Genomic DNA, 10,943 nt, shown 5'->3' on the forward strand with positions numbered 1-10,943 from the left:
TTGTTCCCGCTCAAAATCATTCTTAGGGCATTGATTCAAATTAAATCTATCGCCCTTGACAATGGGTGCAACACTTGGTGAACAATCTTTCATTCTAAATCTCTCTAAAACTTTATTGATGTAGGTTTCTTATGATAGACCTAAAACTCCTCGAAGTCTATCTCTGTGGATCTTAATGCCAATGACATAAGATGCCTCACCCATATCCTTCATATCAAAGTTTTTAGAGAGGAATTGTTTCACCTCATGTAGAAAACCTTTATCATTGGTTGCAAGTAGTATGTCATCCACATACAAAATGAGAAAACAAATTTTACTCCCACTGACCTTCTAGTATATACATTGATCCATGGGGTTTTCAATAAACCCAAATGAAGATATTGTTTCATGGAATTTAAGATACCATTGACGAGAGGCTTGTTTTAAACCATATATGGATCTCTTAAGCTTGCAAACCAAATGCTCACCACTATTAGAAGAGAAACATTCAAGTTGTTTCATATAAATCTCCTCCTCTAAATCACCATTAAGAAAGGTTGTTTTCACATCCATTTGATACAACTCAAGGTCAAAATGTGCAACTAATGCCAAGATGACACGAAGAGAATCTTTCTTAGATACAAGAGAAAAAGTATCATTGTAATCGATTCCCTCCTTTTGAGTAAATCCCTTAGCAACGAGTCTGGCCTTGTATCTCTCAATGTTGCCTAATGAATCTTTCTTGGTTTTAAAGACCCATTTACAACCAATGGCCTTTTCCCCATTAGGTAACTCTAAAAGATCCCATACGTCGTTGTTTTTCATGAAATTCATTTCATCATTCATGGCATCATACCAAAAATTTGACTCTTTGCAACTCATGGCTTGTCTAAAGCTCTCAGGATCATTCTCAGCTCCAACATTATAGTCAGATTCTTGTAGATACACAATGTAATCATTAGGAATAGCTGATTTTCTTGTCCTAGTAGATCTTCTTAATGTTTGATCAACATTTTCTTGTGGATCTTGTTGTTCAACTAACTGTTCATCATCTTGATGACCAACTTGATTTACTGGATCATCAGTAGCTTGTGGAGTCTCGATGATTGGTTGATCAACATCCATTTGAACTTGAGGGATGTTGTAAATAGTAACCGATCTATTACTTGAAGTGGAAGGTTCATACTCTATATGATCATGCACAGAAATTGAATTTTTGATTTGATCGCTCCCACTAGTCAAATGATTTTCAAGAAACTTTGCATTTTTTGACTCCACAATCCTAGTTGTATGAGATGGACAATAAAATCTATAATCTTTAGACCTTTCGGCATATCCAATGAAATACCCACTAATGATCCTTGGATCTAGTTTCTTTTCTTGTGGGTTATAAATCCTCACCTCAGACGGACATCCCCAAATGCGCATATGTCGTAAACTCGGCTTTCATCCTTTAAATAACTCAAATGGTGTCTTTGGAACAGCCTTGGATGGAACCCGGTTTAGAATATACACAGTCGTCTTTAGTGCTTCATTCCACAATGATTTAGGAAGATTAGAGTTGCTAAGCATACTCCGCACCATGTTCAATAATGTTCGGTTTCTTCTTTCTGCAACACCATTTTGGTTCGGAGAACCGGGCATGGTGTATTGGGCAACAATCCCATATTCTTGAAGAAACTTAGCAAATGGACCAGGTGCTTGTCCACTCTCAGTGTATCTACCATAGTATTCACCACCCCGATCTGATCTCACTATCTTTATTTGTTTTCCACATTGGTTCTCAACTTCAGCCTTAAAGACTTTGAAGGCATCCAATGCTTCATATTTATTGTTAAGCAAATAAATATTCATATATCGTGAGTAATCATCTATGAAAGTGATGAAATATTTCTGACCACGTGCATCCATATCAGGACAACATATGTCTGTATGAATTATTTCTAATATACTTGAACTTCTATTGGCACCTTTCTTAGACATGTTGGTCTGCTTTCCCTTAATGCAGTCAACACAAGTTTCAAAGTCAGCAAAATCTAGAGTATTAAGTACCCCATCTTTTACTAACCTTTTAATTCTCTTTATGGAGATATGTCCTAATCTCCGATGCCATAACATAGAAGAATTATCATTAATATTACACCGCTTAGTGCCAGTTTGAACATGCATTGAACTATAAATGGATTCGATTTGTAAATTAATACGATAAAGACCATCAGACAGTATACCATTCCCAACACATTCCGAATTATAAAATAATTCAAACAAGGTGTCTTTAAAATTAAAGGAATATCCAAAAGGTACAAGTCTAGAAACTGAAATCAAGTTTCGTGAGAAACTTGGTACACAAAAGGTCCTTTCTAATTTCAAAACAAAACCATTATTCAAAATTAAATTGCAAGTTCTAATAGCTTCCACATGTGAGCGCATCCTGCTTCCTGATAGGACAGTCCGCTCACTTCCCACTGGCTTCCTTAGGTTTTGCATACCCTGTAAGGAATTTGTTATATGGATTGTTGATCCAGAATCAATCCACCAAGTGTTAATATTAACATCGGTCATATTAGATTCATAACAAACAAATGAGAATAAATTGTCTTTCTTCTCAAGCCATTCTTTGAATCCAGGGCATTCCTTCTTCATGTGTCCTCCCTTTTTACAGAAGTAACACTTTTTTTCTTTCTTGATATCACCTTGCGGTGGTATTTTGAATTTCCCTTTCTGATTGGCTTGTGACTCGTCAGTTTTGAAAGCTCTGTTCTTCCCGCGAGTGCTTGTCAGCAATGCACTCTCACTCTGTTCCATTACAAGCCTTTCGTCTATCTGAACACACATGGTCATTAATTCATTGATTGACCATTTGTCTTTATGTGTATTGTAGGAGATCTTGAAAGGCTCATACTCAGACGGAAGAGAGTTCAGAATATAGTGCACCAGGAAGGAGTCAGACATATCAACCTCAAGTTTCTTAAGTTGAGCTGAAATGTCACGCATTTTCATTATGTGCTCACGCACACCTTGCACACTGGTGAGTCGGTAGGAGGAAAATTTCATAATTAATGTGCTTGCCAAAGCCTTTTCAAAAGTGACGAACTGATCGTCAATGGCTTTCAGCAAATCACAGACATTCTCATGCTGATCGACAGAACCACGTATTCCACCTGTGACCTTAGTCTTATGAACATCACACTGAGCCGGTTAGATCTCTCCCACCGCTCATATAGTGCGATTGCAGCTGGAGTACTTTCATCTGTAATTGCAGGTGGTTAGTTTTTTCTAATAGCATAATCTATGTCCATCCATCCTAGATGGAGGAGAATTCTTTCCTTCCACACCTTATAGTTATCTCCTCTGAGCTCGGGAATATCACATCGGATATCAGTAAAATTAGCAGGATGAGAAGCTAAAAAGATAAACAAAATTGATGTCAAAATTTGAGGCATAAATATTATCCAAATTGTATGTATTATCAATATAAACATACCATAAAATAAATCTTGCAACATAAAAAATACATGTGGGCTAAATTTTAATGTAATAAGATTTTAAAAAAAAAATTGCGATAGATTTTTCAAACCTCACACTTTACGTGCATGATATAATTTTGTTTTTCTATCCAAAATTAATACTTTATGATAAAACTATCAAATTACGTACCAATTCATAATTCCTGTGGGCAAATTATGAAAATATTTTGACATTTTATCCTAATTAATCATAGAAATATAATAAAAATTCCTGTTGGATAAAATTCATTATACCACGTATAATTAATTACAATTTTATGTCTAATAATTTATGTGATCTCAAAACTTTAAAAAAATAATCTCAATTAATTTAAGGATGTTGTGGCTATAATCCAAATTAATCAAATTTATAACAATCACTAGACATAGTAACTCAATTATATGAGAGAACAAAAGTAAATAAATAAGATCTCTTATACAATTGCTTAACGAAATAATAACATTATAAATCAATTTTAATTTATGCACAAATTTAATTCAAATATTAAATTATAAGGCATAATGATCAGTAAAAATGAAATCATATGAATATGAACAGAATCAAAATACATGTTTAACAAAGTAGTCTAATGGTAACATTCATGAATGTCATGGATCAAGATTTGGGTTCAATACCCTGTCATATCAAAAATAGAATAATAATTTTATTTAAAAAATTAGAAAGTAAATTATTAGAGGTTTTGATGAGAGAAAAAAATTAGAAAGTAAAAGCTTTGGGGACCAAAGATTATTTATAGGTTTGATTCTACCATCAAGAATTTAAAACTCATTACCACCCAATTAAATGGTCATATCAATTTACATTAAAATCAAATAAAATTGATTTTTTATTATTAATAATTATTATAATAAAAATAAGAAACCGTTACACTTGCTTCTCATTTAGCATGGAACGAACAACATTCATAATTGTCATGTTCTTCCTCTCTACAACCCTGTTATGTTAAGGAGTGTATGTTGTTGTTAGTTGTCTACTAATGTCATGTGATTGACAAAATTCTCCAAATTCATTTGAAGTGAATTCATCACCTCTTTTGTCATTGTTTGAAAATGGTTTAATAGGACTACAAATATTTGAGTGTACAAGCTGAAGTTGCTTTAATGCTCTCCATGAAATCCCCCATGGTACGGGCTCTCTATGTTGTTTTCCTGTTAAATATGTTGTGCATATCTTCTTTGGAAGTTGTAAATAGGGAAAACCAATCACCATCTTCTTGAGAGAAAGCATTTCAAGCCCATTGTAATTCAAATTCCCAAAACGACAGTGCCACCTGTGAGCCTCTTTTTCTGATATATCTTCGGCTTGTAGGAATTTATAATCACTTGATGCCATGGAGACCAATAGATAAAACATTATATTCCCACTTATTTCAATTTGCATAATCACCCATCTCTTAGGATGAAATACTTTGCAGAATCCATTAGGATGGCCAACCCTTTATCTTAATGTTCTCTTATGCTTAATAAATTATTTTTAAGCTCAGGAATATAGTAGACATTAGATATTACATGAGTTATGCCAATTAATTATATCTTTATGCTTCCTTTTGCAGTCACTGTCATCCTTGTATTATTTCCATGTTTCACTGTTCGATTGAATTCTTCTTCCAGATCTGAGAATCAATTTTTGTTTCCCGTCATATGATTGTTGCAACCCGAGTCGAGGAACCATATGTTCTTTCTTTGTATGGTGGGACACTTCATAAGACATCAGCAAGAGTTCCTCTTCTTCCCCAGCGTAATTTGCATTGTTTTCCCAGTCAGGACATTCATATTGAAAATGTCCCAACTTATGACATTTGAAGCATTCAATAATTGCTTTATTTAGTGGTTGTCTTCCTCTCCCTGCCAGATCCTCCTCTAAACACACATCGACCTCTTCCTTTACTTGACATATCTTCCTGGGCCACTTTTAACATATGTGTTTCTTCTTGGTATCCCTGAATTCTTTGTGCATGAACCCAATAGACTTCTATGTAATCCATCAATGCTCGAGGTACTTAAATCATTTGACTCCTCTATTAAACAAATAACATAATTGAATTTGAAAGTCAATGATCTAAGTACCTTACTAGCCATTGTGTTTTGCTCCATTATTTCACCATTTGATTTCATTTTATTTACCACTGTTAGGGTTCGTCCCAAGAAGTTGTCTACCTTCTCTCCCTCTTTCATATTCAGTAGCTCGAACTTTATCTTCAATGCTTGAAGTTGTGCCCTTCCCACCGTTGAGGACCCTTGATATTTTTACTTCATTGAGTCCCAAATTGTCTTCGATGTCCCTTTGTAAAGATTCGTTTACAGTATTTCTCTATCGATTGTCTAGAACAAAAAATTCTTGACTTTCAGATCTTTAAGTTTGGCCTCCTCCACGACCTTCCTTTGTGCTTCACTTGCTGGTGTCGTTCTGATTGCTGGTGCGGGGATACCTTCGTCCACCAAACTCTACATCTCCTTGCTTCTCAGAAAGTTTTTCATTGTCATCGACCAAAAGTCATAATGACCATCAAACTTTGAAATAGTCGGTTGCATAAACTTCTCTAAGGTTGTCATTTTAGACTCTAAGTATTTAACTCACACTCTCTGGATCCCCTGTGAAGTTTTGATACCAATTATTAAAACATAAACTTTATTAATGCACCAAAGAAATGTGATTTTATTCAATGATCTCATACTCATATATAATTGAATACATAAACATAAATAAAAAACACCACCCACGATTTTTCTAGTCTACACCGGGAATGGGGAAGTTAAAACAAACTATCCCTAAAATTCAGCTAAACATAAGACCACGTCAGAATGAGTGGAAATTAATTCTAAAAACAGATCCCTAATATGTCTAACATTTAGAAGATAGCAACCATTTGGAAATTTTGTACAAATTTGTCTATTTAAGGCAAAGTCTATTTGGTTGCTAAGATAGTTTACTTATCCAAAATGTTACATCAAAATAATTTGGTTACACTCTACAACTCACAAGTTATTGGTGAACCCCGGTTTTTGAGTTTAGATCCCAAAAATGTGGCAGGGAAACTTTGTAAGTAGTGCACGGCAATTCACCAGTTTAACTTTGTGGATTCATCCTATCTTTAGGATTCAAGGGGACTATGATGCTTAAATAATGATTCTAAACATAAGTAGTAATGTGACAATGAAATACGCCACCTGAAAAGGTTGAAAGGTAAGTGGAAACGGCAATAGAATAATCGCACTTCAACATCCACACAGACTAAATGAGAAATCATAGGAAAGACAGGGTCAAATTCATTTCATGGGTACTGGTCCCCAACTACATAAAATAAAAATATGTTTTAGAACAATGATACATATTTATATACTAAACATATATATCAGGAAAAGAATTATAATACAACACTTCAATGTCTTGGTTAAGGAGAACAAGAATGGTAACACCCAACCAGTGGCTTGGCTGAGAGGAAGGATCTAGAGAGGATAACCAAATAGGTAGAACTTTAGTTTCCTCTCTCCAAATAACAAAACATTACACATAGCAACAGAGCCATATATGGGTATTAACAATGAATCCCATGTCTCCTATTTTCCTTTCCTAAATTCCAGTTTCTGCGCTGAGACCCTCCTAATGTTTTATTTTTATCTTAGACAACATAAACAATGACTGCAACCATGTCGTCAACCTCAAGATGATATTTTAGTTACATCTTTGCATGATCTGTTGTATTTCATGTGACTGTTGACTAGTTGCCCTGCAGCAATGGCAGACATCAGAGACAGCTCGCCTGCTAAAACAGATCCAGCAACAATGGTTGCCAAGAGTCTCGAGTTTGATCCTGGTGATTCCTTGCTGGAACCCTTCACACCAAGCAAATTCAAGCAAGCAGATTGAGATGCAAGTTGTGTTCCACCACCTACTGTACCCACCTGAGAGGTCAAGAAAAATCTAAAACATTAGGCCTAGAGCTATTAAATTGGAAAAATTAAGATTTAACTAAAATCTAGGAATGCAAAATCACCTCAATGGAAGGCATGGTCACTGAGATATGGAGGTCTTTCCCGTCATTTACGGCCTCCATCATTGTTATGCAATGGGAACTTTCAATGTTTTGAGCTGGATCTTGACCTGTGGCTATAAAAATGGCAGACACAATGTTGCTAGCATGGGCGTTAAATCCACCAAGAGCACCGGCAATGGCAGAACCAGCAAGGTTTTTGAGCATGTTGAGTTCCACCAGGGCAGCCACACTGGTCTTCAATACCTTCTTCACTATTTCTTCTTTGATAACTGCTTCACAAACAACTGATTTCCCACGTCCCTCGATCCAATTAACCGCAGCAGGTTTCTTGTCCGCACAATAATTACCTACAAGATCAAGTTGGTACAAACAACAATCACATTTTTGGTCTAATTTCCCAATCAAAATGATTTCAATACTGACATTCAAAAGATGCAAGTTAACTGGAAGAGTGACTACCAAACTGGATTTGATATGACAAGAAATAACTGCTAGGACACATTAGGAATCTGATCAAATGAGAAATATAAATAAATTGGTTGAGAGTTGGAGAGTAGTGCCAAAGTTCAGTTATTTCCACCATGCTGTTAAAAATGAAACTAAACTAAGAATATATAATGACATAACCCTTTTCTCAAAAAGCAGGTACAACAGACAGATCAAGCTCAGATATTAGTTCATCTTGACAATTTCATATTGTATAAGTGAAACTTTACAAAAACACCTATGTAATTAATGTATGACATAGACCTCCTGTTATAATTATATAGCACCTATAACAATAAAAGAAGTATAAATGTCAAGGATGACAATGCAAAGGACAAAATAATGTAATTGGACCACTTTCATGAAAGAAACAAGTATGAATAATGTAATGGGACCACTTTCATGAAAGAGACATGTGCGATAGTTACAAGCAAAATAAATAGTATCCATGACTTCATGCAGGATTACTAGAAAATTAAGGAAGTATCATCCAAAAGGCGACGGAAATTACCAGAGATGCCAATAACATCCATGTCAGGGAAATCATTTCGAAGGAAATCAAGAACGTTCTGCACCCCTTTGGAGACCATGTTCATCCCCATGGCATCACCTGTACTGCAGGTAAATCTCATATAAAGATTCTTCCCAGCCATAGCACACTGAATACCTAGCAGCCTGGCAAATCTACTTGACCTGAAACCACATCGAACAAACACCAAAACTCACCATAAATATTTCTTGCATACAAAACCCATTAACTATTTTCAAATGCCAATCCTCTATATCCCTCATTTTCTTCACTCACATTTTAAAAATCAAGCAATAATTCAAACATCATCATCCAACTTTAAAAAAAACACATCTACATCAAACTCAGTAAAATGAAAAAATAAAAACACAAATCAACAAACAAAATAAATTCGATAAATGAAATGAGTAAATAATCAAATTAATCACATCTACACCTATTATTGTCAATAAAATTTTCTTAAAAGAAAATGTCGACAAATTTACACTGTGACATCAAAGTTTTTAATGTCTCCGTGTTATGATTGTAATTGTTGTTCCATATTTGCCTACAATTCTTTGCAACATATCACAGCGCAAGAAAATTGAACTTCCACCTTTAAGAGATCTGTATCCCAAGTGATGACAATGAATTATAACGACACTTTTTAGATTTCCACGTGTTATCTTTGCATTTGGACGCAATTGAGACTGCACATCATACCACACTTCTTCACAATAAATCGCTACGCGACAAAGATTTTAAGCATTGTCTGTCGGTACATATATTTATAGAAACTATCCCACATGCAACATTTTGATCATTCAATGACTGTCAGTAACAAAGCCATACCACTCAGATACCAATAACTGGCTATTTGGAATCACTTACATAAGCACTACTTGTAAGATTTGAAGGAGCTTAAGAAAACAGCTATGATGCTCATACATTTTCAGTTTATTTTCATAATTTCTCCATAATAGCTTATAACATCAACTTAAAGTTTAGAAGAAACCAGTTTCATAATTTTATATAAACACTTATATGATAGATGATTATGCTATAAACACTTAATTAGAGTCCAATTCCATTTCAACAAACCCAAAATCATTCAAAAGAAATAGAAACAAAATCAAAGAAGCAAACCTGTTGAAAACAACAGCCAAGGTCTCAGAATTGAGAGGATCCTCCAAGAAGAATTTCAACTGAGAAGCTCTTTTAGCTGATGAAAACCTAACCACAGGTGCTCTAGACATAGCATCTCTCAAAACAACACTTTCGGCACCACCAGAAGCATATATAGCTTTACACCCTCTGTTAGTACTGGCAACCAAACACCCTTCTGTAGTAGCCATCGGAACTGTATACTCAAACCCATCCAACAACAATGGCCCCGCAACACCAACCGGAATTTGAATGAACCCAACCGGCATTTCACAACACTGCCCTAAAATCGCGTCATAATTAAACCCTTCTAACGGCAAGCCTTTCAACGATTTCCCTGATGTTCTCTGTAAAGCCTCACGACGAATCGCGGCGGCACGGAAACAATCTCCTAGCCGCGATTCAAGTGCGTAGGATGGTGTTGTGCCTTCTACAACGGAATTCACGACCTCCTCGTCTTCCTTTGTGCAGAATGAGGGCTCCGGTGCGGTGGATTTGGGAAGAGACTGATCTGGGACGGAACTAACGACGGGGAAATCGGTTTGCTCGGTGGTGATAGTGTCGTCGAGGTCCCAACCGTCGTTGGAAGCGCGTGAGATGAACGACTGAACGAAATCGATTCCGAAGAAACCTAGAAGGTAGATGAAAGAAGCGATGAGGGAAACAATGGCGGCGATCTCAGAGAGAGTAACAACGTGAAGAGGAGTGGAGCTACGGATCTTATCACGCCATCTTCCGAGAAGGTAATACGCGACGGAGAAGAAGAGCGTGAAGAAGATTGTGTTAGTGAGGTAGAGAGGGAGAGGGAGTGCATCGGAAGCTTTGAGGGATGGGGTAGGGGAGGTTGATTTGAGACGGCGGGAATGGTTGTTTGTCGCTTCGGCGCCGGGGATGGTGGCGGTCGGCGGCCGGCGATGGAGGTCCATTGTTGGAGAGAGAGAGAGAGAGAGTGAGATGTTTGGGAGAATGAGAGAAATGTTTGGGAGAATGAAATGGAAATGAGTGGTTTATAGTGTGAAGCATGTGTTTGCGCCAGCGAAGTTGCTACGCTGCCACCGGACCCAGCTTCATTGCTGTTTTTTCTTTTGTATATAAGCGCTTTTTTTAATCGATTTTTTTACTATAATAGGAATAACCATTTCGCATTTGAACAACGGTGACATCTTGTATTTCTTGTTCAACTTGGTCAAAGTGTACAACCTATCAATATTAAGGGATATTTCGTAAAAAGATTTTTTAAGTTTTTTCTATAACAGTTTAACTATTTAAGTTTTTTTTTACTAT

At 36.0% G+C, this 10,943-nt stretch overlaps 1 protein-coding gene across 1 annotated transcript; it reads right to left on the reverse strand.

Annotated features, from left to right (window-relative positions):
• Positions 1 to 6,838: 6,838 nt before the first annotated feature.
• LOC127117940 (3-hydroxy-3-methylglutaryl coenzyme A reductase 1) lies at positions 6,839 to 10,729 on the reverse strand. The gene is made up of 4 exons (XM_051048068.1): positions 9,642 to 10,729; positions 8,499 to 8,680; positions 7,502 to 7,848; positions 6,839 to 7,409 (listed from the first exon to the last, which is right to left on the reverse strand). The coding sequence occupies exons 1-4, from the start codon at positions 10,583 to 10,585 to the stop codon at positions 7,167 to 7,169; spliced, it is 1,716 nt and encodes a 571-aa protein (XP_050904025.1). The 5' UTR covers positions 10,586 to 10,729; the 3' UTR covers positions 6,839 to 7,166.
• Positions 10,730 to 10,943: the final 214 nt, after the last annotated feature.

This window comes from Lathyrus oleraceus, chromosome 2, assembly GCF_024323335.1.
Source record: "Lathyrus oleraceus cultivar Zhongwan6 chromosome 2, CAAS_Psat_ZW6_1.0, whole genome shotgun sequence".
Lineage (NCBI taxonomy): Eukaryota > Viridiplantae > Streptophyta > Magnoliopsida > Fabales > Fabaceae > Lathyrus > Lathyrus oleraceus.

What these genes read in the sequence shown, in the direction of transcription:
- LOC127117940 (XM_051048068.1), bottom strand. Translation starts at nt 10,585, where the DNA reads ATGGACCTCCATCGCCGGCCGCCGACCGCCACCATCCCCGGCGCCGAA. An exon ending in TTGGCTGTTGTTTTCAACAG is followed by an intron (nt 8,681 to 9,641) that starts GTTTGCTTCTTT and finishes ATGTGGTTTCAG; the next exon opens with GTCAAGTAGATTTGCCAGGC. An exon ending in GGATGTTATTGGCATCTCTG is followed by an intron (nt 7,849 to 8,498) that starts GTAATTTCCGTC and finishes TTGATCTTGTAG; the next exon opens with GTAATTATTGTGCGGACAAG.